The 27,763-nt window shown below is 41.9% G+C and overlaps 1 protein-coding gene across 6 annotated transcripts in view; it reads right to left on the bottom strand.

Moving 5' to 3' along the window:
• The window catches only part of ATP8A2 (ATPase phospholipid transporting 8A2), a 311,854-nt gene that overhangs the window by 7,615 nt on the left and 276,476 nt on the right, over nt 1–27,763 (bottom strand). For all 6 annotated transcript variants that reach the window (XM_064409174.1, XM_064409175.1, XM_064409177.1 and 3 more), the window contains 3 exons: nt 27,120–27,208; nt 21,238–21,342; nt 6,142–6,233 (listed from right to left, as the gene is read on the bottom strand). In XM_064409174.1, the coding sequence (XP_064265244.1) occupies nt 6,142–6,233; nt 21,238–21,342; nt 27,120–27,208 (286 nt within the window). The remainder of the gene's footprint in view (nt 1–6,141; nt 6,234–21,237; nt 21,343–27,119; nt 27,209–27,763) is intronic.

Raw genomic sequence — 27,763 nt, 5'->3', positions numbered from 1 at the left:
TGGTCAAAGACCACAAGCTTAAGCCCTAGAAGACTGAATCCCATGTCCCAGTACCTGATTTGCATTGAGGTGGCTTTGCCATATTTACTTATCCATGAGATCATCCAGCGTAATGGAGTCTTCAACTGCCACAACTACTGCAAATCCAGCACTGACCACACAAGTCAGTCCTGGGTGTCATCTTCCCATGACCTGCTTATTCCCAGTGCTGGCACAGGCCTGCAGACAGCCAGGCAGCCCAACCACTCCACAACACCAATGCAAAACTCAGTCAAAGGAACCTGTTCACCGCTCTCACTCCAACAGGAAACACCTCAATACAGCAAGGAATTTCAGGCTAAGATCATCTGTGATTAAGAATACCAGGGGTACCCTTACATGTTCATGTCCCTCATCCATCCTGGACTACCAGCAACAAGGGTTTTGTGCATATGTCATGGGAAAGGCTGTGACCCTCAAGCTTCTCAGCTGAAGCTCAACATTTGGCAGCTCATTTAAGACTTTTCCTGTAGACCTCTATACAGGAAGATGAGTTCATATTACATTTTTTTATTCACATTACAATTAAAATTGAACTTCAAGCTGTTTAGGCAGCTGACTGTGCCTTGTGGAATCAAAATGCTGCAAATGCTTTAGTCCCATCCTCACTCCCCAAGCAGCTCTACATTTCCACTGCTTCCCGATGCCATCCAAAAACAATGGAAGTTTCCATCTGTCAGTTACTAGGGAACTTTCCGGAAGTTTGAACTTTTCCCCCAACTCCAGTTCTAAAACCACACCTATGAGCCTGCCTTGGGAACAAGACCCTTATTGTTCAGCTGTCCTGCAGCAGCCCAAGGAAAGAGCACATTTCTTTGAGGCTTTCTGGGCACAACCCACTCACCGTCACAGAAGGAAGGACCTTTATACCCTGAGACTTTCTATTAATGGAAGAAAGGGGCACTTTTGAATATCTGTCAGTGGGGCTCATTTGTTAAGAAGAGATTCACATTCTCATCAAATCTAAGGTTTCACTGGTACCAGATATTATCAGACAATCTACTGAATTTTAAAAGCATCCTGTTGGGTTTTCTTAAAGCTTTGATATTCTATGAATAGATCCGAATCTAGTCTCCCATTAGGTCTCTAATTTAACATGCTCTTTTTCTGTTCACTGCTCTGGTCTGTGCAACGGTGGACTACAGCAACCATCTCCATGGGTGTGCCTCCAACACAGACAGCAATGCTGTGCAAGCTCAACAGCACTCTCATGGCAACAGCTTCCAAGACCAGGACCAGAAAGTGTCCAGAGAGCTCTTTTTATTCCAGAAGATCTCCTCATAGAAGGACTGCTTACAGTTTTAGTCACTTCAGGAATTTATTTTAGAGGCCTTCTGCTTCTTGCACTCTCCCGTGATACACCCAAGTTGTCTGCCCCAGGATTTGTTTAGGCCAGCCAGCAAGAGGGCAGCTGTCACGGGCAGCCCATCAGAACCCTCACCTGCTGCAGCATTTCACTGGTTCATGCTGCAGTGGTATTATGGTTTAGTACAGCCCAAAGCATAAAATGCATCCTTTTGTTTGCCTTTGGAGGAAAATGCCCAGATTCAAATTCACTAAAACTTTTAGGGGGTTGGGGAGATGTGAGAGACCTTTTTTTTTTTTAATATTTTAGGAAATATTGCTTCTTGGATAGCAAAACTCTCTCTGACATAATGAAAATCAGCATTGTGGTATCACTTGACCAGCCAAATTCTGTCTCAGGTGAAACATTTGGTTCTGCAGAGTTTTTAAGGAGATTTGCTGTGATGCCACAGTTCACATTTACCAGTTAAAAAGTGAATGCTAACTCAGCTTTGACTCAGCAACCATCTTCTATTTAACCTGGGAAAGGGAAAGCTGCCTAAAGCCTTGAACAGTTTGACTAATGCTTACTGAAGTAATTAATTTCTCTTCTGATAAATCATGCCTGTGTTTTCTTAAGGGCCCAAGAGGAATTCCTGACAAATGGTCCCATCTCTTAATCTCAGATACCAACTTACTGGTATTTGCAAGTAGAAAACAAGAGTCAGATGCCACAGCATCAAATTCTAAACCAATTATTCCTATTTCTTTTCTCAAAATTGGTATTAAAATATGCAATGCCACATAACAGTCAACAAACATGTAGCTTGGAAAAAATACAGAATGTATATTTCAAACACAAGCAAGATAAGAGGAAAAAGAGTTTTAAAAGCATCTCAAGTAGCTCCCCTGTTGTTTTTCAAATAAAAATGCACTAGCAGAAAAGTGAAAGGAAGAAGGTGTCTGCTAGTGGAGAATAAATGGTGGGATTAGAGCCCTCAGCATGAACACATTATTATTATTTATTATTTGTCAGCCCCCATACTGTGAAACGAACCTCAGATGACAGGTGCTTTTTCTCCACTGATTAATAAGGTGCAAACCGTATGCTCTGCATTCAGATTTACTCCATGAAATCACCATATTCTGTCAAAGGAAGAAGGATTTTCTTTGCTAGCATAGGAAGCCTGGGCCAAGTGCAGTAATCCTCACTCAGGCACGGCTATTGGTGTTTCAGGGGGAGCTCTGCCAAAGCCGTGCTTCATGGGAGCAGACTCAGCTCTATTTTTAAAGAGCATATTGAGACAAACTGAACATCAGCAGGGGCGTTACAGGAGGGAAACCACCCTGGAAGGATGCTGGGGAACTTTCCTCATGGATGGAGGGTACCCTTCCCATCCTCTGGGTGATACACGTCAGTCATGCAGGAGGAAAGGGGAAGTCAAGAGCCATCTTTTGTATCTACAGAGTTTGTCTAAAGGAGGTGCTGCTCTCACAAAGTCACAGCAGTAAAAAAGACAAGAACCTGGATGGACACCTGGGAAAAACCTCACTGCCAGCAAACCCTCTGAGAGACAGTTTTTGGATATCATTATTGCTCCTTCCCTCAAGGGTGAGCCACACAGCAAGCTAAAGGGAAGGGTCCAAAGACACATCTGCAATGAGCCTGGTAGCATTTCCTGCTCATTCTTAAGAGGTTTCAGAAAGCAGAGGGCAGTGGGGAATGACCAGTTTCACCAGGCATCTTCACCAGGAGGTGAGCACAGCCTGGGGAGCGGTGTTGTCAGCACTGCCTACAAGATTGCACTGAGATGGTTTTATTTTAGCACCTGGGCTTGACAACCATATGCAACTCTTCCACTAAAGCCAGGAGCTTCACACTTCCTTCTTTTTTGTTTTAAGTTTTCATAAACATCCCAGAAGTTATACTGGAAGGAAGGAACCACGTGATCTTTGGCAGCACAGCCAGCAGACAGATTTCTTTCATGCTTCTGGCAGGTCTACACAATTCAGGAGCACAAAAATAAAGACCACGAAAAGTGGTGATGAAGGTTTTACTTTAAGGACATATACCCTTCGAAATGGACAGGGCTACTCTCCAAGGCAGCCACTCTGAGCCAGTTTCTTTAACGAGAGGAGGTGTTTGAGAGACCAATCCTGGCTGGCACTGCCATGGCACTGGCTGTGCGGCTCTGTTGCCCACTTTGGGGGCTGGACCCACAAGAGCCTGGTGCTGCATGGGAGCACTCCAGCCACACATCATGCCTTAAGGTCTTGTGTTTTGCTAATGCTTTTGGAGAAGGACTGGCTCACCAATAGAGAGCCAAGGAAACACACAGAGTGAGCTTCTGCCTCTTGTACAGGGCTGTGTAGCCTTACCTCAGTCAGCTCTTTGCTCCCACTATTAACCACCAGTAGTAGCCCAGAAACTCCCTGTGAGATTTTTTTCTTTCCATGTGACTGGAAAAAAAGTTGTTTAGGCATTGCTTCCTCCCAAAACATTTGGAAATGGTTGCTGTCAAAAATAAAGTAATTTCCAACCCAGTACTGCATCTTTACAATCTGTGCTACGAAATTTAATCCCATTTTCATTCCTTGTTGGGACCAAGGCAATCCATTTGCTTAAGCCTTTGTCAGCTTTAACTAAACAAACCATTTTCCTCCTTTATATGTAAGCAACAGATTCTGAGTTGAAGTCACAAAAGCAATTTTTGGTCTTCCCAGCCTGGGAATTTAGGGCCTGGTGGAAACATATGAACAGTTCAAGACTTCAAACAGAGTGCTTGTAGTGTGATTTAAGATACCAGCCTGGCATGTCAAGGCTACTGCCCTATTCATCAACTCTTTGCTTTGAAGATTTCTAGCATTTAGTAAACAGTTGTACAATTTAGGGTTGTGAAAACAGCACATATGTTCCCTGGATTTTACATGGCCTTGTACATATAGCAGCTATGCAACTTTGGAAAATAATATTTGACAAGAGATGACAGAAGTTGTGGATACATCACCAAAAATCATCTTTCAATCCTAACAGCTTCACAGTCAAAATTTATGTTCATGTGAAAAACTGATTGCTGATTGTAACCTGTCCTGATTGGCCTGACTCATTTAGCACTTAATCATTTGCATTTACAGGGAAGCTGGCTATCCAAATTACAGTTTATTTTGATCTCATTTTTATTTCCCAATAGCTGTTCACCCACTAACAACCTGATGAGTTGAGACTAAAAGCACATAGTAAGTCTGACTAGTTACCTCCTGGTGTATCTCCTTTTTGCACTACTCTACAGATTTCATGGACTGTGGTAAGTTTCCACAGCAGACTATTTTGACAGCCATTTATTTATTTGTGCATTTTATGGATTTCTTCTGCCAATCATTGCTTTTGGAATCTCCTCAAAGAGCGTGTTTGCATGCCCAAAGCCATGTTGCTATCAGCATCCCTAGTTCCTTTATACAAAGGATGAAATCCTTGCAGAAATGTGGTCCACAGAGCTGCTCTGCTCACTGGCCTCTCTTCCCAGACATAGTGGGATTGATTGCCAAAGACCCTACATCCCTTGACAGTGATGGCAGCCTTCCAATGGCTCCATCAAGGACAAAGACTATCAGATCCATCACTGTCCCACCCCTTCTCATCAAATTTCCCATGGAAAACAAGAGTACCTCAGGTATTATCCCAGCCCTGCCTCCATGACCCGAGCTATAACAGTTCTGCTACAGAAGGAGATGCAGCCAGCAATGAGACTTGACTCCTCTGTGATTCTTAAGCAGCCAGGGGTGTCACTTCTTACTGCAATGGCAATATAAACCCCAAATCCTGAGTGTCTGTCCCTTGCCCTGTGTGCAGCAGTACTGCACACCTAAGAGAGTTATTTTCTTTAGTAAATAAGCCTATTGATACCACCAGTTTCATCACAAGAGAGACTTGAGCATTTGCTTTCTACTGAGCATTTGCTCACTAGAAAGGGCTGACTGGACTCGCTGGTCCCTCAAGACAGCATGGTCCTTTGGTGCATCTGGCCTACAGAGCTGCTAGAGATGATTTTAAATACTGGGGAAGTCTTCAAAACACTGAGCAAAAAACCCCCATCAGATCCAGCAGACACAGGAAGACAAATAAATGGATGACTTCTACATCAACAAGCAATGCCATTTATTTGAAGCAGCAGTAGTAAAGCAGCCAGTGCATTGAAGCAGCCAGTTGTGACATTGCTTCTCTTCTCCCAGGAGGAGAGGAGAGGAGAGGAGAGGAGAGGAGAGGAGAGGAGAGGAGAGGAGAGGAGAGGAGAGGAGAGGAGAGGAGAGGAGAGGAGAGGAGAGGAGAGGAGAGGAGAGGAGAGGAGAGGAGAGGAGAGGAGCTCTGCAGGCCATGGCTTTCCTCACCAGCAACACACAGCACCCTAATGGCATCCCTGAAACATCACTGTATTCTCAGCTAACCAAAACTAATATGACATTTCATACAGAAATAATTTCTATTAAAGCTGGGCTCTACCACAACATTTACTTTGCACAGAGTTTTTTATTTTTAGACTATTCTTAAGACTATCAGAATTCTACCTTTAGAGAACCTGCATACTGGGATTCTCTCATTTGGGCCTGGTGATTGAATCCCAGGGAATGAACCACATTTGAGCTCCCCTTGCCTAGGGCCAGATACACTAATTCCACTTCCAAATGTACGTGTCTTGCTTGGCAGCTCAGCCTTGGCGCTAGATTATCTCTACCTACAATTTAATTAAAAAATAATCACCCTTGCCTTCACTCATGTGGGGCTAGGCTGTGAAACACAGGCGGACGTGAGCCGCTACTTACGTGACACGCTTTGCTGGACAGAATGAGCACGGAAAAGGCTCGGAGGAGTTTTCCTGCCGAGCCTTTTTAACAAATGGTCACGTTCGTTCACGCTGAGGGAGACAGAAAGACAGAAAATACACCAGTGAGTAACCAGATAATTTCAAGGTAAAAGTCAACTGTATTTAAAGTACTTGTCAGCTTTGACTTTGTCAGTGCTAAAGGTGGTTGTAGCATAAAAAGAATTTTCTTTTTTTAAACTGCACATTATCAAGAGAACTCCTCCTTTCTAAGGACACTTTGTATAAATCTACTTTTGGTCAATTCATCCCTAATATCACCATCATTGTGAGTTCTGAATGTGTGATGCCTCTAAATTATTACAAACCATATCAGAAGTCTGACATCAAGTGATATGGAACATTAAGATTTCTTTTTAGTATTATGCACATGAATCACAGCATCCACAAACTGCCTTAGAGAGAAGGAGCAAAGCATTGTCACTTAGCACAAGGTAGAAGGCTTCTATCACACCTGCAAAATGGCCTGAAGCAACCAAAGGTAGGACCCATAGTTAATTCTGCCTTCTAAAGAATGCTCTCATTTCAACCTCCCATATGGAAAGAAAACTTTCTATCCAGTTTCTTTTATTACAAACCTCTTTGGTTTACACAGTACTTGTCAGAGTCCTGAAAAAATTACTACTGAATTTACAAAGAGTGAAAATACAAACTTAAGGTGAAAAACACAGTACACTTACAACAAGAATTAGAGGCGCTCTCCACTTTGATTTTTTTAAAAAACAGAACATTAGTTTCATCAAGAACTTTATGCCCAGAGTTAAAACATTATGACTAAGATCCTGACCTTTCAAAGCACTTAATTATGTTTATGAGTCTGAGTAAGCTCAGTGGGGTTTTAACGTAGGCCTTCAAATCTCATTGCACTGGAGCCTCAAGTAACTTAAATATCAGATTATTTTCAGAAAGGTATTAGAGTCTACTTTGGTTCAAAGTTCTCCACAATTGGTCTGTTTATTCCATCTCACCCTTACTCCTGACACTGAGATGGAGCTCCTGCACAGAAGGGATCTGTTTGCTGGTACAGCTCCTTGCAGTGCCTTTATCCCATTTGCCCCACACTTACACTGTGTCTCCATTTTCCCAGCCTGCTTTTTCTTTCACATCTTTATTCACAAGGAGCAATTGCACTGATTATGCTGCAAACATGGATACACACCTGAATGCCAATGCTGGTATCTTTCTTGGGTTAGATTACAAATTCACATGCATTTGGTGTATGAAATGGAAATCCCAGCAAGCGCAGCTGCTGCTGTCGACATGCTAACAACAGCTTTAAACAAACAACTCCCTTTCACTGAAGCAGTTTGCTAACTTCAATCAGGAAAGTAACTGAAGAATCTCTGAGAAGCCTGTAATATGTAATCCAGCCATGCAGGCTTATATTCCACTTAATAGTCCATTAGGGTAACAGCCAGGCTCACAATCCTCTGTTCAGTGCATAATGAGGTGTCCACAAAAGACAGGGTGGAATCCTTCTCTTTTTCCTGTGATCCCCAAGCTCACACATCTGAACTAGAAGCTTGTAAAACCTATGGACTCCTCCTCAAAACCTTTACAAACTCTCAGCATTTTCGGACACTTGGTCCCTTCCCCTCCTTCCCCTGGCTCCACAGAATCACACCTGCAATGGGTATGACAGGTTGCTTTTCCTGCCTGCAGTCAGCAGTATTCCCTCAACATAAAACAAAAGTTGATAATAAATTTTGAAGCAAAAGTATTGATTCCAACTGAATTTGTCAAACAAACTCTAACAACTCTTGGCTCATGAGACCTGCATGTGTTCAAAGAAGAAAGGATCAGAGGCTTCCATTAAAACTAGGGTTACAGCATGAAAGCTTCTAAAAATCTTGGAGGACCCAACTGATTAAAAAAACCAAGATCAGTTGCTGGCTGTAAGAAAATCAAGCACATACAGAAAGAAGTTTCTACCTGTTCCAAGCAGGCAGCATGACAGAAAACACATACTACAAAGAATCACCAGGTAAGGGTGATGCAATGGAAGGCACAAAACAAGACAGGAGACTGTACTTGTCTCAAAAGTACTTGTTGTAAGGGACAAATAAGCACTATCTGCCACAAAATTCTTACCCTGAGAATGGAATTAACCACAGCAGAAAAGCTCAGAAGGAAAAATTCTTCATCTGCTTGTCTACCGTGCCACAACAGATGAAGTGTAGACCAATAATGCTTAGCCCCTCAGGCTTCTGCATTCAGTGTGTGGAGGAAAGCCTGCTGTCAAGGGACCTCTGAACAGGAGTGACACATTGCAGCTCTAAGAATGCCGAAGCTATGGTATCTTTGATATTGCTAATTATAATCAATAAGTTCTAAACTGAAGTCACATCTGATGTTTCCATTTGGGAAATGATATTGGATTGTATCTATGCAGAGAAAAAAAAACTCACAGAAGAATTAGAGCACTTGTGGTTTAAGTATGAAGGATGACTAAATAGATTGCAAGTCATGACCAGTCAAGTACTATAAAACAAACCTTTAATACACAGGAGGTAATGCAACACAGTTCTCCTGAATTGGATGAGTATTTGATTTACTAACAGATATTAGATCTCCCAGTAAAATCCCTGAAAGAAAAGTGAAGTGGCTTTCTTATCTAGTAAGTGTTTGCACTCATACCAGTCCCTGCTTTCAGAAAAGGTTTCTGCCTACTGCTAACAGGGAACAAAGTGAAGACTTCTCTGTCTGCCTCACACTTTGATGCAAAAGTAATGACAACACTGGGCTCACAGGCAACAGGTTAGGCCTTGCTCCCAGAAATACTGCTTGTAAATCAATCCCAAGCATTAGTCATGCCTTTCAGATTTAATTCTGCTTTCTACTGATGCTGAGCCAGGGCCTAAACACTCCCATGGGGTCTAAGGATGGCATCTTCAGATGCATTGAGGCAAAAGGATACGACATGATGAGATCACACTCTGAATACTGGACAGTTGTGTTCATATTCAGGAACTCAAAAATCTTGTCAGAATGGAAGAAGTCCCAAACCCAGACATTCTTATGGAAGTCAGTGACATGGAAAGTGACAGTGAAATATGCTTTAGCTGCTTAGTCAGTGACCTCCTAGGGGATAAAGGGAGAGGCACCATCTATCTGTAATTATATAAAGGACAAAGGACACAGACAAAATGCTTTGAACTAAATTAAATACTTGACTAGAACAAAAACTATTAAAAGGTCTTGATTCTGAGGGTTTATATGAAAAAAAAGAGGATTTAAAAAAATCATTAGTCAAGTCAGCTAAAATCAGATTTAGTTGCTATCAGTAGTGCAGAATACCTTAGGTCAGGAATACCTTTGTGATGGCTTCATAAGAGAGTCAAGATGACTTCTGCCTGACTGGAAGTCTGTGCTAGCAACATCACACAAATTCATTAAGTGAATGACAAATCAAAAGGTAAACTAAAGGCAACATGTTATTTCATAACAATGCTTTCAATTCCATGAATAAAACGACTCTTCCATCTTCCTATCTGAATTGCTCTAAGGTGCCAGTGGAGACCTTAATTTTATTTTTGTATTCTCTTCTTCTCATCCCTCACAAAAGCAAACAGCCCTTAAATCTAGGCAACAAACATCTGGCTTTACACATTCAAATGAGATGCATCAAAACAAACAGAATAATTCAAAGCTGACCACAAGGTCCTGCTGTCTCATTTGCTCAAGTAATTAAAAAAAGATGAGCTTCACCACCAATTAATCTACTGAGCACTAATTAGCGTTAATGAGGATTTGGGGTATTTGGTATAGCTTGACCCAGAATGTCCTCCTTAGTCCATTAATTGACTGGTGGCAAAAGCAGGGATCAGAAAGACCGGAAGGTTAAAGTGGATGCAGGTGTCTCTTAAAATTGGATCCTCCCTCAGAAAACACATGCATATCCCAGTTAAAAAAAAAATAAAATCAGGGCCCTCTTTCTCTTACAAAAGCTGAATTCTTGTTTGTGTTTTGTTACAGTTTGCTAGAGGATATACAGTGCAGAAGCACACCAAATAGGCAAACACACTCAGTTGCCACTGGTTTTATCTCACTGCCCTTCTGGATTACGAAGAATTCAGTCAGATACAGACACTGGAAATTATTTGGTTTGTTTCTGCTTTTCCCCTTTCCAGAAGGAAGAACTGAGGTGCCTAGTGAAGCCTTACCAGGGCTGCTAGAGATGACACAATTAAAGCACACAAGCACATTTTCCAGCTGCTATCCATGTGCCAAAAACATGCCAGGAACTCACAGCAGAAGCTTGGCTCTCCAGTGCCAGATACTCAGGGTCCATGGGCAAGCCCAGAGGACAAGAAAGCTGCAGCTGTTTTCCTTATCATCTGAACACCTACAAAGCCCTCACTACATTCATTGCCTGCAGGTGCAGCATCACTGGTTCTTCCACCCTACAGTGGTGCTGCAGCAGAAATCCACAGGTAAATAAATCATTGTACAGCTTGGTTTAAGCCAGAAAATCCTCCAAGGCTTAGGCTGAAGTTCTGTCCCTAACTCCACAGCCTCCCTCCCACCCATGAGTATTCTCAAAAGAAAGAGCAGGCAAACCCTTGTTCAGTCTCCTTGCTTCCACTGGCACACACTCTGCTAAAGACAGCCTGAGCATCTCTGGTTGGATTGCATTATTCTCCTGTTGGAGGAAACATCTTGCAACGTGTTGCCCTCTCACTGCAACAGCAGGGATGGGAAAGAATGAGGGAGGGGAGAAGTTGTTTTTGCAAAACATCCCATGTGGCTAAACACAAGGTAAAAGACTAGGAAATTTCTGTCATTGTCATCTTGCCCTGTGTATTAAATTTTGAGGGGAAAAGGGGGTTCTCTTCTCTCTCTTTTTAGATTTTGGAATTAAAACATAATAATTGAACTCTTCCATACATTTCAAACAATAACTTACACAAAAGTTTGCTTTTTCTTGCTGACATGTTTCTGTCACTGAAAATCACATCAACATAAAATAAAAAGAGCAAGAAGAAAGGTCTGAAGCAGACCTCTCCAGCTTTGATCAGTCCTAATCACCAAATCCTTTACAAGCAGACTGTTGATTTTCATTTCAGTCTCTTGGCTCTCAAACTCCCTTACGTGTCTCTTCTGAAGAAGAATCAGAAGTTCAAGCACAATGGCTTCTTCCCAAGTATCACCTGGCAAAGAGGCCTTGCAGATCCCTCTCTGGCTGCCAGCACATGGCAGATATTCCTGAGGATTTATTCACAAGTTCCATCTCTCACCTTTCATGCAACATAACACTGCTTAAAGGCTTACAGCATAGATCACAGCGCTGGCAGACAAAGAGCAAGAACCCTACACCAGGCAGAGGCTGTGGCCACACCTCTGTAATTGGCCAGAGGAGACCATTGTTCTTCCTCAGACAGTTCCTGCTGGATGAGGGCACCCCCCAGAACTACCCCAGCTCTTGGTTCAATGTGTTTTTTTAAGTTTAGAATTGTTAAAAGTTATACAGTGGGCAGAGACGTAACTAGAATAGGCTCATAGGCTTGGCATAAGGAGAATATTAAAACCAACATTATTTCAGACCAGGAATTCAAAATTAAAGCATGCAAATAACCTCAAATGCAAGTCACAGTAAGGCTGAGGGCTCAGCAAAACTCTATGCTCAAACACCCAGAACATCCCAGGGCTGTGGAAGAAAGGCCCAGAGAGCAATTGTATCTCCATCCTCTGGCTTCAGAGACACCACAGAGAGGATTTGCCCTCCTACAGAACTGCCAAAGTGGCAATGAGGGGCTTCTGCTGGCTTCCCTCTTTCGATCCACAAAGAGGAGATGTTATTTCTTGTTATCTAGCATTCGATTGCAGGAATGTTTTACTCTGAGGTCAGAGTAGGAGGTCTTTTTAATTTAAAAGGCAAACAGGAATTACTGATAATGAAGCGGCAATGTAATCAAAGGAAATCTCTGGAGCATTTCACAAGGAAGTGTCTGAGGCATATAAACAGTAAAACAAAAAAAAAAAAATAACCCAGCATTTTTTGGAGAGTCAGCGTCTACAAACACTGCTCCTTCATCACTCTGAATCCAGCTGACATAGACCCCAAACCACACTTCTTTTGCATTTTACTGTAAATACTCAGCACAGCTTTAATAAAAATCCACCACGAGAACATCAGGCACAAGCCACAGGGGAACGAAGACAGAAGCACTGCCTGTGCCACTTGCAGGCTGGGAGGTGCCAGAAGTTACCTGTCAGAGGTGACTCCTGCAGCAGACAGCCAGGATTTAAGGAGTACCAATCCTTGCTGAGGGCTCAGCTACAGCCAGCGTTCCAGAGAAGCTGAGCTCTTATGCTCTGCCATGGTGTAGCACTTCCAGGCCTTCTTTAGTCCAACAAGCTCTCCTCCAAGTACTTCCAAAGCACATGTGAAAGCCACAGAATAACCTTCCCTCTTTATAGATTGTATTTGACATTATCCAGCCAAATGTTCCTCTGATAAGCATCAAATGTACTTGGATATGTGGCCCTGCAAGGCTGATTTGGAGCATACTGAGAGCAGCCAGCTCTCCAGTCCATGAGAACATGGGGTACTGAGCTCAGCCCACATGCAGCTGCAAGTTCTTTATCCTGCTTGGATGTGGAAAGGTTAAGAGAGTGCATACACCTTCAGCAGCAGCCCCATGGACATCCTGGTGCTGACTATGGCTAAAGCAGCTCCTGCCCTCACCAGCCAGTGGCAGGACCTGACAGTGCCCCCCACACCACCCCACTGCTTTCAGCTCACACATCACATGGATCCAAACAGTGGAGCTGATCCAGCTGAGCAGCTGGGCCAAAGATGGGCCCGCATGACCATGGCTGGGAATGAGTGGTTTGGGAAATTACTAAGCCAGCCTAGCAGCCACATCAACAGACACCCATGGATGCATGGCCCTCACCAAAGCCCTGAAGAAACCCTGCTGTTACAGGCTGTGATTTGGCTTGGCAGCACACTGCTCCAGCCAAACCCTGTGTCCAGAGCTCTGCATGGAGGAGCACCTGCAGCCAGCGTGCAGCAGCAGTGCCCAGGGCAGGTGCACACAGGTCTGCCCACGTTGCCACAGCACCTTGTACCCATGGCAGAAGCACCCTGCAGCAGCAGATGGAGGCCAGGACATGTTGTGAGCTTCAGTCAGCCCCCATTTGCAGCATACAGATCATATATAGAGTTCTGGGGCCAAATTCTCCACGCTAAATGCACAGAATCCTCTTCAAGTTGGTCCTTAAAGTTGTATGGCCAAAAGCAGGACAAAGTTTTCCTTTTCATGATAAGCAAAGATGATTTACATTTTATTTTTTTCATTAACAATGTCTTAAAGCAGAAAAGTCAGATCCTTTGATTCCTAAAATCACTTGGACAATCCATTCTAGCCTTCACTTTCGAGACTGTTATTCCTAAACTTCTTTCAAAGACTATTTATAATGATATTAGCTTTGCATAGCAAGGTTTTGGTAGTGGGAGGCTATGGGAGTGGCTTCTAGGAGAAGCTGCCAGAAGCTTCCCCCATGTCCTTCAGGGCCAGTGCCAGCCAGCTCCAAGATGGAATAACAGTGTAGGTTTGATGGGCACCTAATGTCCAGTCAGGGTAAACCCACTGTAAAAAAAGCAAGCACCTTTAAAAAATACCATCAAAAAATATCAGTGCTAAACATCACATGCCTCTCTGAAATGCTAAGAAAATCCTAAGAAAATAATGGGGGTCTCTCTGCTTGAAGTACCTTTCATTTCCAAGCACTGCAAACACTAAGCACATGTATATGCATTTCTTTGTGGGGGTGGAAGGCAGACAGCATTGTCAGATGTCCTGAAGTCAACTAACTTGAAACAAAACTTGAAGCTGCCCAGTTTTGCCTTCAGCCTTCCCAAAACAGGGGAACTGACCCAATTTAAACGTCTGAGAAGCAGAACAGGCTAAGTGTGGCTTGCTGCTTTTCAGCCATCCTCCTTCTGATATCAGTGCTGTTGACTTCTCGTCCCTAAGTGCCTCACTTTGCACTTACTCTGCTGGGTGCTTGGTCATATCCTTTACAGATAAGGTGGCAATACAGTTGCAATTATAACATTCTTTTCCTACTCACTCATTTTTTTCAGAAGTAGTCACCTTGGAGAGTGAATGCTTCCATGCTTGGACTCTGTGTACAGATTTTTTCTGGTTTGTGGTTTTTGTGTGTGGATTTTTTAAAAATCCAAATGTATGGGTTTACTAGAAGTTCACTTACATACTTTTACTGAGGTTAAGATTACTTCTGTCTTCAAAAACTATAAACCCCTCCTATCAGCTTTTTTTCTTGCTTTTCTTTACAGAAAAGCTAAAGAACAACTCAGGGCAACAACAAAAAATGAACCTTGAAAGTTTCATGAACACAATTTAGAGCACAGCCCAGGATGTTTGGTTGAACTGAAAAAAAAGAAACCCAAAACAAATTGCTTTTCTTTAAGCTTTTAAGTATTTTGTAATTGTCCACTAAATATTTAACACCTAATACAACTTGTGTTTTCTTGTTCTTGCTACGCTTAGTTTGGCACTTTATTCTTTACTGCAAATCAGAGAGGAGAATGCAGACTGTCCTGCCCCTCTTCTGAGACTGGGTTAGCCAGCAGAGGAGTCAGGGTCCAGGCAGACTGCTGAAGCCATTAGGCTGGAACAGTTGTTATGGAGCAGTTCTCCTGCTGTGCAGCCTGGAGGGAAGATTTCTTCCTCCCTCCCCTGTGGAGATCCTCAGTGCCCAACCCAGTAAGTCAGGATTAGGCATCAGAGAGATTGGCCCCTTAATCAGTTTTAACTCTCATCTTGTAATGTTCCTTTTTCCTAATCTTTCTTTTCAATTTACAACTTCATTTTGGCCTTTGTTCTAATACTGTACCTCCATCAACTTTGACTTTGATAGCAGATTTGATCACAGCTCTAAATCCTTCTGCAGGTCACCAGGTTTTAACCCTATTTGTGCAGCGGATCTCCCTCAAGGTTACATGATAGCTACAACCAAGATGGGAAATAATTAATTGCACTGGAGAAGAGGAATGCCAACTCTAACTGGTTTGCACTAGCAAGCAGGCACTTGGGTCCCAGTGCCAGTGGGAACATGGTAACTCCCCCTTCAGACCTCTGGCCAGGTTATGAATCCCTTTCTGTCCTCTGCCCCTTCCCAGCTCTGCTCCACAGCTTCCCCAAAGTGGAATCAAACCTGGTAATTTCAAGTGCCTCACACATAGGGGTTAGAAATGTCAGAAATAAATGCTACATATTAAATGAGGAAATAGTGTGATGATTCCTTACTGATATGGGACAGAAGGGAACAGAAAAGACAGAAAAGGACAAACGTGGAATAAAAGAGAATTATGCTTTTTCCACCTTCCATACATGAATGTTTACCATATGGAATCAAAGAATTAAAAAAAATCCCACTGATATAATTTTATGTGCTTTTTGCTAGTAAAAGGAGTCTAATATCTTTTTACTAGAAAAGCTGCAAGGAAAAATCGTAAATATGCCAGTCACTTTCTTGTGTATGCTGGTGGAGAAATCTCGCCTTTCCTTCCCAGAAATGGTGAGAAGAACATCTGGAAAAATTGATAAAAAGGATGCTGAGACCTCAAAACCCAAAATACACCTCTCCCCTCTTCAACCTCATTTTATGCTCAGCTGCAGTGTATGGGCTGGATTCAGATCACAGTCATGTGTGTCCTGAGTAAATACATGGAAGTCAACACATTCATGAAACAAGAATTTGGCTCCAAACATCCCATGCTGTTTAACCAGCTGAAAGCACAAGACTGAGTTTGATTCAAGTAAGATTCACTGCACCTGCTGATGCAAAGGGGCCTTAAAGGCATGGTCTCCCTATTCCAGTAGATGTAACTTGGGGTGCATCAGTACAGAGACAGAGCACTTTGAAATACCATGAACCCAAGCCTCACTCCTCTTGATCCTAATGAAAAAGCTTGCCTCTTCCTCAGGAGCTAGGAGATCAGGTCCTCACCTCATTAATTTCTTAAAAGTTAGGTCTGTTTACCATTTCTGCCTCTGCCAGTGGGAGGCAGAGCCTCTGCCACTCAGTTCTCTGCACAGCCACAAGCTCAAGGCAGGTTTCCCATGCTGCCCTCTCGTTCCTCCCCAGGGACCCGTGGAGCAAGGAAATCTCCATGGGTGCCTGTGTCAGCTCACTGATTACCCACCATGTTACACAGCTATTGAAATGAGACAGGCACCTGTCCTCACACACCAAATAAAACCAAGGCCAAGACAGATAATACGACTTGCTCTCAGGGTGAGAGCTGGTCATGAACTTTTCACTGAAGTAACTGGGTTAGATTTGGTGAGAAGCACTAAAATGAAAGAGAATCTACACCAGCATGTCTCCTTGTTGAAGACAGACAATGGAGACACTGTGGGGAGCTGCTGTTTTAGGTGCACTGGAAAAAGCAGTATTTGTTTTATGATATGGAGATGAAAGCGGCACCACAGCCGTCACCAGCGGGTGTCTGAGAGCAGCCAGAGTAAAGGGGCATACAGAAAAATGCTGTGCAAACACACACTGCAGCTATACCTTGCTAGGTTTGTAGTCACTTCCCTTTACCTTTGTTCATGTCAAGACTCTGCCTCCCAGATTTCTGACCCATTTGAAGAAATTCTTCCAATACTTCAGCAATGCGGGCACTTTTCTGCAACAGCCCAGAGAGGTCATTCAGCTCCTTGTAAAGTAGGCAAATCATGAAAGCCACATTGTTCTTCAGTATCAAACAATCTAATCCTGCCCACCAACCAATTAATAACAGGACAGAAAAACAACCAAAAAGCCACTTTCAAAGGGAGCTCTCTGGCAATTCCAAGACAGAGAAACCCTCTGGAACAGGAAATCTACTGTCGCAAAGAGGGTGCTACACAGCTTTGCTCACTCTCCAATAGTTGGCCAGTGGAGCAATAAAGTGACATGGGTATCCAAAGCAAAGTTTGCTTTGGTGCCTAATCAGGCTTTACTCCACCTGAACTCTTGCTGACTTCAATGAGAGGGTAGATGGAGTGAAAAATGAATGAGGACTTGAAGGTTTGGCCCTTTACGAGCCAAGACTTAAGTTGTAAACTTATTTAAAGACACAAAAATCTCTGCAGCTGAACTCAATGCTGCTTTTGAACACAAACCTTGTTTGTTTTCTTTGTGTAAATCTTTACATGTTAACATGATTAAATCTGCTGGGCAGGTGTCTCCTCATGTCCATGTTTGCTTTGGCACATGAGCTGCCCCTCTCACCTCTCCAAATTCATGAAAATTTAGTGTTAAATCCTGCCTTTTGTTACATGAGAGTGCCAGCGAGCCCCTCTCCCTTCCTAACCAAGGTGTGCTCATGTCACAGCTGGGCTGGAGTCCAGCCCAGCACTGCCAGGTGCCCAGGCTGGGGAGGGCAAGTGTGGGTACTCATCTTCCACAGGCAGGCAAGCATGGCATGGGGTCCATCATTTCCCCCTCCTGCACACTCACTCTCCTGCTTCTCAAGCTGTTTCTGCAGTTGCCAGTTTTCCAGCTACATGCTCACCCTGATTAATTAATTCCTTGCTTTTGGAATTATCTGACTTTGTCATCATCCCAGCCTCTACCAAATGTAAGTTTTCAGCTGTCCAGAAGAGACATACAAAGGAATAAGAGCATGACCTGTTACAGCTCAACACTATTCACTTGCTATAACCTCCAAGCATCACTCTAATGCTGTTTGCAAGGTTTCTGGGACCCAGCTGTAGGGTGCTGACACTCTGCCCTGCACAGACCAAACAGTTCCTCATCAACCACTTGCCTTGCTGTTCATTCCCAGCCACAGCAAAAAATATGCATCTGCTTTTTAGAGCAATATAAGCAAACTAAATTTTAGAAACTGTTCAAAGGGGCTAAGATTCAGAAAGATATAACTAGTGAAGAGCACTAGTGAAGACATTTTTTATCACCCCAGAAGAATGTGTCTAGCAAGAACAGCTGTCAGGGCGAAGATCCTCTGAGACAGGATATACATATATAGGTATCAAGTGGCACACACAGCTCTCCCAGAACTCATTCCCCAAGCACAGCAAGGACCCAGGTGATATCTGCCCACATTTAACAGCAATTCAACTGAGTCACAGCTGAATGGGCATCCTGTTGTGCAAGTCTAGATACACTCACTGCTTTCCAGGATTTGCAAACTGCTTTTTGTTTAGCAGACTAGTTCTGAACACTCAGATCTTGCACCTCATTTTTTGTCCAAGATCTAGGAAATGAAAAAAAAGCAATTAGCTCCTTAAGTCCTGCTCTTATCTGTAATTGGGTGTGAGTTTTCTGTTGTTTGTTTGTGAAAAACACTGAACAAAATCAGTGTCCACCATGTAGGCCAGGAAAATAGACTCCGATGACAGCCAGCTTATCTTCCACAGCTGCCTGAACAAACTTCATGGGCACGTTCTCAGGAACACTTCCAGCCAAGGACTGAGGTGACAGATGGACTTGTGCAGTTTTTACACAGCTCTCTATTTTCTATTAGAAATGAGAACAGACCCATTACTTTCCCTTCCTGGATAGTGTCATATTGCCAGAAATATCCCAAGAGCAATGGGGCTGCAGGCAGGAGGGGAGGCAGAGCATGCACCTTAGCACACGTTTCCAGCAGCTTCAAGGAAATTTTTTAAAAATAAGGAACATGAACCAGAGACTAACTGAAGAAAGTTCCCACTCTATTTCTTTCCCACCCTCACCCTTCCCTTTGGATAAGCCCACGATTTCTAGCAGGTGTGAAAGAGCCATGAGACAAACAAAAGAGATAAAAGACTGAACTACTCCGAAGAGGAGTGGGGAGGCCACAACACAAGCACAGCACACCAGCTTCAAGCAGGCAGAGGCACTCTACCATTATCTAGTTCACAGATGGACCACCCAGAAAATCTGGGAGCAATTAGGAATGAGAACAAACAAATGCATGGAAAGAAGGGGGGAGGGAAAATGGGAAGGAGGGCCAGAAGGGATTCCTTACATCATCTCCATGCAAGCGTTTCGAGAATGAAGTGAAGCTATATGGAGGAGGAATGCAGATGAAAGAGTTTGCAGTGAGAATGCAATAAAGTAAAAGGCTATGAAAACATGGAGTGTATGAATGAATTACAACATGGTCATGAAATTACAGAAAGTCAGGACAGTGTGTAAACAGAGAAGAAACCCATCAAGTTCTTGGAGACACAGACATGCACATATAAACAGATCAAATGCTGACTGTCTCCCTCTCTTTGTTAACAGCAATTCAACCCATCCAGCAACCCAGAGATGCACCAGGCACAAAGTTGACTCATGCTCCTCTCTGACTATCAATAACTGGCATTAAATACTGGCAGGAAAACACAAATGCTTTGAACCAGAACCAATATAACCTCACATAAATGCATGGATACGAACCACAGCAACACCCAGGCAACTCACAGAGCTCATACCAGAGCCATGTGCCTGGGAACATTCAGTTTTCTGCTAGTCTGACTTCCACTTACCTGGCATGTAATCACACTATCAGTCAGCACTTCACAACACCAGGTTACACCTTTCTTGTCTGGGGAGACTGACCTGATTTTGATACCAAGCCCTTTGGCTTCTACTGACTTCAAAATGACTGCTCAGCCTTCTAAGAATAAGGCCTATTATTTAATTAAATGCCTGATATTAAGCGTCTTTGTTGGTTATAACTGTGGCATGGAAGGTTGCCTTTGTTGCTGCAAAGTTTGCTTTCTCTTCTTAAATAATTTGATGTGCAGTTTGTGATTTTTGCTAGCGAGCACAACTTATAAACTATGTTTTGCTGGATCCATAAGTTGCAGCAGAAAAATTACTCAAAAACTGAAGATACCAAGTGTTTTGAAGTGATCTTAATCAATAACACTGTGTTTACTTTGTCTTGGCCTCTGAGAAGCAAACTCTGGTCCCTAAGGACATCTTATAAACACATTAAAGTTCACACAAGCTTTTTAAAAAGCTTTTCAGTTTACCATAATCTCAGTAAATCACTGCCTGATAATTTTCCTTAAAACCAGTCCTTATTAACACACAAATTCAGTTGAAAAAAATCCACTATCTGCTTGTCTTAGCAGCAGCTAAAATATGGCAATTAGTTTACCTTAGAATAGACATCAAAGGCTCAAAGGATGACCCTGCCCCAGAAGAACAAAATCTTTTAAAAGCCCCATTCCACTCAGTTTGCTAGTTTATAAGGTTTGCTAAAATCCAGTTTAATGATCATGTAGTTTCTTAGCAAGTCATGTGGTGCCATATTGTGTAAGGAACAGAAGAGTTAGTTCTAAAACCTTTTTGAACTTGGGGAGCTTTTCCGATCAGCTGATGCAGAACCACATTTTGAGATGGTAAATGAAACTGTTGGATGCAAAAGCCTCACCATTATTTTCTTTAGCTTCTTTCAGAAGAGACAAAAGTTCCCACACAACACATACTCTGTCTATACAATGAAAGGTTCAATAATAGCAATATATTCAAGTCCATATGGTGTGGTTATAAGGGAGAGGCACAACGAGAAACTGAGAACCCTGAAGGCAAGAGACCTGCAAGCTGCAGTGAAAAAAGCAAAAGCATAAAACAATCCTCTTAAGGTGAAACTGAATAAAGTAGTAGGGCACAATGGATTAAGTCAGTTCTCCTTTTAGCTACAGTCTTAATATGCTGAGCTGCTGACAGTTCCCTCCCCTGACATGGTTATCTTTTTGTTTTGTTTTTTGGATGACATAACAAAGTGTTCTCAAAACCAGTCTGCCTCAGTGGCCAGGTAAGAGCACTACATGTTACCATGCAGGAGACTGAGCAGCAGTTTCCAACGAGCCCCACAGCAATAATGCAGGAGAAATTAAAATGGAAGGGCTGGTTTCTGTGGGGGGAACAGACACATATGAAAGGGAACAGCAATAAATAAATAACACAGGAGAAGAAGCCTTATTAGCCTGTCTACAATCAGATTTTAATGGTGAATGAGAAATAGGGAGGGGAGAGGAAAAGAAGGTTTTGCTTTAAACACTTAGCATAGACTTGCCTCTTTCCATTACTATCACGAAGCATGGCTTTTCCCAGTTCTCTTGTCTTCGTTTCCAGCTCCTTAACTTGCTCCAGCAAAGTTTTATGGTAGGTATGCTTCGCCCTATACCGCAAGGAAAGGACAAAATCCAAAACAGAAAAGCCACGTGAACATTTGTTTTGCTACAAACCCCCAATTTTACCTCTCAGGTGAGAGGCACAGGGTACTCCCTTGAAGTGTTTGGGAAATAAAGGACAGTGTATACATGTTAGTTCAGGTTCACAATACCTGGGGAAAAATACATACAAAATGAGAAATCAGGACAGCTTCAAATTAAACAGAGCTCAGCCACTTCAACACAACACTCCAAACCTAGCCAAGCAGCAATGCTATGGGACCACAGAGACCTGACCCTGCTGCCGTGGGACTGCTCAGGAGCCTGGTACTCAGACAAAAGAGCTGGGATTCATTGAATATTCATGGCAGTAAAACATGAATCCACTCTGCTTTTTGAGCTACGCGTGGCACCGCTCTGAAAACCAGAGCAGAGTCTCAGCTAATAATTGCCATTCAAGCCCCTTGATTTTCATTTATCAGTCTCACGTGACTGGAAAGGCACTTCTCTCCTCAATGAACTTCCAAACTGACAGTAACAAGACTGGCTGTGTCCTCCTACTTTTTCGGCTTGAGGATTCAAAGAGTAATCCATGCACCTCACATGCAATCAAAATTTAGAGTGCAATTTAGAGTTCCCCATGAAGAGGCTTGGGCCTTTCTCCTCCCAGGTTCACCTACTGCTCCAGGGCTATTATACCTAAATTACATTGACATAGGGGAGATAATGGAGTCCCCTTTTTCTTGACCTGTACAAAGCAAGAACACAAAACGCAGGGATCTTTCTCACATGGGCAGTTTTTGATCAGCTTCCTCTTTTGTGCCAGTTAAAGGAGGACAAGTGCCCCATGAGAATATATTGATTTGCATGTGACTGAACAATAAGCCTAAAAACAAGATGAAGCCAAGTTGGCTGAGACACTACTTGCTTCATAGCATTAAAATAATAATCTTCAGCTCAAAGGTGGCAAAAATTTATTTACAAGTTTTATAAAACATGCAGACATTAAAATCTTTAGCCAACAATACAAAACAATGTACAACTCCCTCTAACAGAAAAATAATAACTGGTGTATATGTAATTAAAAATAATGAAGATGCATTCATTTTTAAAAAGTATGATACTATTGCTCCTTCCATAGGGAATAAGAAACAAAGACCACAAAATGTTTGCTGGCACTGTTTATAATGACAATGCCTTGATACTAATACTAGGATATCTAAGTCCTCTGGTCTTTGTGTTGCTGAATTACGCTCCAAATACCTAAAAATGAGAAGCTGAAATGAAAACTACTTTCAAAACACATCTGCAGTTAAGAGAAAAAAAAAAAAAAAAACCAAAACAAAAAAACCCAGGAGATGAAGCACACCAAAATCTGAAGGTAAAGATTATCAGGATGTACTTAGAATGGTATAGTGTTAAAACAAACCACCCAAGGTGTATGATTTGTAACACCAACATACTGGGTCAAAAGAAATGAGTAGCAAGGATATTTTTAAAATGCATAATGCTTCAGCAATGTGAGATGACCAACAGCTGCATAGAAATTAATTAGATTCAAGTTGCTATAACTAGTTAGGCTAATGATTAGACTGGTGTCCTCTTTGAGGAAGGGAAAATATAGCTATTAACATGAGAAAGCTTTGAGGCTATTAATTTTTATAATCTTTTCAGTTGAATTCACGATCACACTCTTTAATTTAAATAAATACATTGAAATTTTGACCTTGAAATTTTGACCTTCATCTCTTCCCTTTTAAAGAGGTCATACCTACTGTTGCAAACTTAAAGACTGAGCATGTTTAGAATTTTTCAAATTCTTCATAACCAGTTTTCCCCACTGAAGAGAACATAGAAATGTACATGTTATTCAATCTCTTCCAAAGTCCTGTGTTTATCTTGCCATAAGCCATAAGAGATATTTTTCTTTTCTGTTAGAGTGAATATTGAATGCAAAATTTGACAGAATGGATCCTGATCAACAAGTCCAGGTGCAGCACAGCACCAGGAGGCATGACACTGATATGATACAATATGGAAGAAATACTGTTGGCCTGAAGTTGGGGATAATGAAGTGTTTTGTAAGAAGTGTGAAATGATGAAACACATGGGCTTTTCTGGGGCTGGTAGTTGCTATGCACTGAGTCACTCCTTCACTGGGAAGCAAGAGCACCCATGGAAGGGTCAGTAATCAAGTATTATCAATAAATACAAGAATATGAAAAGGGCCTGAGCTAACCTATCCACATGTTCCCTTGAAAACAAGTACTAAAATATGGTATTACAATTGCCTCAGAGTCTGGACTTGCTCCTATCAAAATCAACTGAAAATATTCCACAATCTGCTGGCAAGAGGACACTTGATGACTTTTCCCCTACAGCACTTTACAAACTTTTGAAGCACAGAAATACAAGTAAGATTCTGAGCTTTTAGGTTAGTACTCCACAAATGGCCCTGGATGCACAATCAGTCCTCAATGAACAATAAGATTTTGTGTTTGCTGTTACTGTTCAGCTAAAATTTGATGCATTACATAAAGACAAACTCACCTTTCCCTCACACGCTGGGATATTAAGATCAGGGACTGTAAGAACAGGCAAAAAGCTGTTTTTGTATTTTGTGTACCCCTTCCCCTTCGAAGCCAGGGAAGTGCATCACTTCACTGGTCTAGGATATTTAGGGGGTTCAGGAGGCCAGAATCTGCCAGGGAGAAGCATGGTGACATTCATAAATGTTTCTCAAACATGACACTACCTCAACTCTGGCTTATCCTCACTACCATAGTCTTATATTTGCAAGTATATGCAAAGATGGGAAGAGCTCCTCATATCTTCTTCTCTTACTTACACTGCAGAACTGGCAAGTGCAAACTGCTTCCTCCCCATGGTAAAAAAACAAAAGTTCATGAAATTTTTGGTAATGATTTGAAGGCTCAGGAAATTTTTCACTGTAAAATAAGCACCAAGACACCAATTAGGAATAAATTCTTGCCCTCTTGCCTGATTTTGCTGGAATACATGCTGTGTTTTTATGATTCCCACATACCTCTGTGAGTCAGCTATTCCAAGATTTCCTAGAGCCAGTGACATGTATTCAAATGACATGTGCCAACTGTGAGGGAGCACTCATCTTACAACGCTCTGTTCATTGTAATGGTGGCACAACTAGGATTTTTACAAGGCAAACCAAGGCACTGAATTCAGGGTAGTGAACCAACGTTAACAACTATTGCAACCAAGAATTAATAATGAGCTTCCGTTTCTTTAAAAAGAGTTTTCCACATTTCCTTGATTCATTTAAAAAGGAAAAAAAAAAAAAAAAGCCTGGAGCCACAGAGAACATGGGAAGTAAGTGATGTGTTGACAACTGAAGCCTGTGTAACAATGGAAACACGTTCTTGCTTCCAGCATCAGAAATTTTGATAGTAGATGCTGCACAGCAGTTTATAAGCAAAAGATTTGTATGTGTCTGAAATAGACTTTCCAGTCAACCTTGTTCCAGACAAAACCTCTGTACTGTGTTTATGGCTTTCTGGCAGTATTTTGTACTGAAATTAGGCATGTACCTTTTGGGTCATACGGATGTTCTGTCTGTGGACATGTGCTTCATGTCCAAAAGAAACTGAAAGGGATAAATTCCATGACCATGAGCAGTCAGAGTTGCTGGAATTTTATGGCCAGAACCATATTCTGCTGAATTACAGAGAGCAATGTGGTGTAACCACTGCTGTGGAAATGTGCCAGCTGATTTCCAGAGGCCTTAGGCTCCAGTTTTAAATGGCAAGCCTCTTGGAAAGGAAACAGACCTTTACTCCTTCCATATGGCAGTACTGATAGCTGTGTCATTTCATTTATCCTAGTTAAAATGTTAATGGCGTTAATTTTTCAGTGATGGCTTAGTTTAAAAAAAGAACAACAAAAAAAAAAAAAGGTCCTGGCCAGAGAAGAGATTTTTAGCTTAATATTGTTAGGAGCCTGCTGTTTAAAATCTGCTGGGAAAATATCTGGCCTATCAATCATACAAGTTTGTCTTGAGCTTCACAGTCTGAATGACCGAAAGAATTATGTTGCTGAGATTTCTTCAAGAAATATTAAAGAACAGGCTCAGTCAGTAACAGAGTTTGAAATGACTAATAGCTGAGGATGAGCCTGCCATGGTCTAGCCTGCTTTACAATTCATGAGTCATTTTTGCCAAGAACTGATAAGAAAAGAGGACAACTTCAGGACACTCAACTACCATGAAAACATTAAAAAAAGTTAAAGATTTTTTTCAGAGTTTTAACAAGCAGGTCACAGACACCATTAAGTATCTAAATTTAAACATTTTGGCCTCAGTTTAGAATTTTAAAATAATTTCCAATTGCAGAAGTTTAGTGAGTGCAAAAGAAAAAAACCCCAAACCTCTGATGTGCTGGACTATTAAATCATAGTTGAAACTTCACATTACAATACCTAGATTTAATTTGAGCAGCCTAGCTTGTGAAAATTAAGCTGAGGGACAAAATTTAAGAAGTATTTACTGAGTGGCCAATTCGCCTACTACCAGTTTAATTTCACTGTGCTATCTACCCCATAAGAAATAAAACCAGATTTTCTGATCTGTGCATATGACTTACTTTTCATGAAGGTGTTTGAAATGCGCCTATGCTTGGGAAACTTTCTGGTTTTTTTTAGTATTTTCTGTATTTTTCTGTAAAGCAAATTGGTGGACTTGGCAGTGTTAGTTTTACAGTTGGACTCAATGATCTCACAGGTCTTTTCCAACCTAAATGTTTGTATGATTCCAAGAATCTTCCCTGACTGACCAACAGCTCATTCTGGGAGCAAAGTGTTATGTGCCATGATGCTTTCATTGTGAGCCTTTCTGACAAGTTACAAGCTAAGCTATATTTCCTCTTCATTCCAGCCAGGGTTCTCCACCTTTTTGCCCCAGAGCTGGAATGTCCGGGGTCCCCCTTGCACAAGGTTATTATGTATACATGTAACAAAACCTTCTTAGTTGTAACACAGCTTTCCAAGGGAAAAGATGGAAGGTTTGGTGTGAAAGACACTTGAAAGTAAGCTGAACAAAACACCATAAATTCTAAATTAAAATTATTACTTCTGTATTTCAAATTGCAATGGCAGAGAAGCTAAGTTTTTACCCTTTAAATCCAAGTTCTTCAAATTGTTTGTCTTCTGCAATGCTTTGACATCCCAAAATTTTGAGAGAAGGGAATTACAGGCTTGTATTTCACCAGTCTGTTCCTCCTCTCTGGGCAGTGAAGGTACCATTAAGACTTCACTTCAAACAAAGTGCAGAGTATTGCCCTCCTCCCAGCTCAGTCTTCAAAGACTCGCTGCTGAAGGAGAACCTAAAAAGCAGCTGGCAAAGAGGTGAGAGCTTCCTGGGTATGGACCAGAGTGCCACATTTCTACTTTCTACCTAACCTTAGTCAGATTCAACAAAATATTTGCTCAATTTTCAGAAAATCTCGGATGTTGAATTTAAATTTGCCTTTAATTAAAGGATAGACAACACAAATAATCCTAAAGTGACACACCTTCATTAATCAGTCAAGGCCACCTCCTCCAGATTTAATCCCAACTATTCAATCTCTCACACTGCTGGGTGCCATGGCAGGTGAAAAATCACCTACTTCACCTTTTTTCCCTTCCAAATGAGTATCACCATTATGCAATCATGGAGAGACTTCAGAGTTCTTTACAGAGCAATACTGGACTGGACAACACCTGCAGAGAGAATAATTCCTACAACACCAAGAGGGCTGGTTTGGGACTTACGCTGTCCATGCCACGTCTTTAACAAGGCACGCAGTGGGCACAAGAAACAAGCCAAACCAGAAGTATCCACATCTTAACACCATTCCAGCCTGTGAAGAAAACAAACAAATAACTCATGAGTATTTTCAAGCTGTTACATGTTAGGTGGCTGTTTACAAGCAAAAAGGTATAATGATGGCATCAAGCTAGTACTGCATCCATGATCTGGGTGATGTCGAAATGGAATGGTGGGGCAATAATTAACAAACAGTGATGGCATTTTTCAATAATTCCTTATGGCCTCAAATTTCTTAAACATTTCTGAAAAATTATGCATTTTGACCAAATCCTCCAATGATATTAAGTTGTGGATCCAGGCAGACACATTTTTAGTCATGGAGAAGAGCACTGTAAGTATATTCTGCTTGCACTTTTGATTACCTTTTGTACCCTTTGCTTACTCACTTCCCATCTACTGTCTTAAATCTCTGAGCAGCATCAAACTGACATGAAAAAAATATACATTTCTCACTAAAATGTTTCAGTCATATTCCACTTAAATACAGCACTTCCTGCTCAAGCTACTGCTGCCTGAAACCGAGGGTGGGAAAGATTCACTCCCGTCCCGCAAATGGCTTTTTTTACAAACAAAGAGCTCAAAGTTT

Source organism: Passer domesticus, chromosome 2 (genome assembly GCF_036417665.1).
Source record: "Passer domesticus isolate bPasDom1 chromosome 2, bPasDom1.hap1, whole genome shotgun sequence".
NCBI classification, from domain to species: domain Eukaryota; kingdom Metazoa; phylum Chordata; class Aves; order Passeriformes; family Passeridae; genus Passer; species Passer domesticus.
This window is presented reverse-complemented; position numbering and strand designations above follow the sequence as displayed.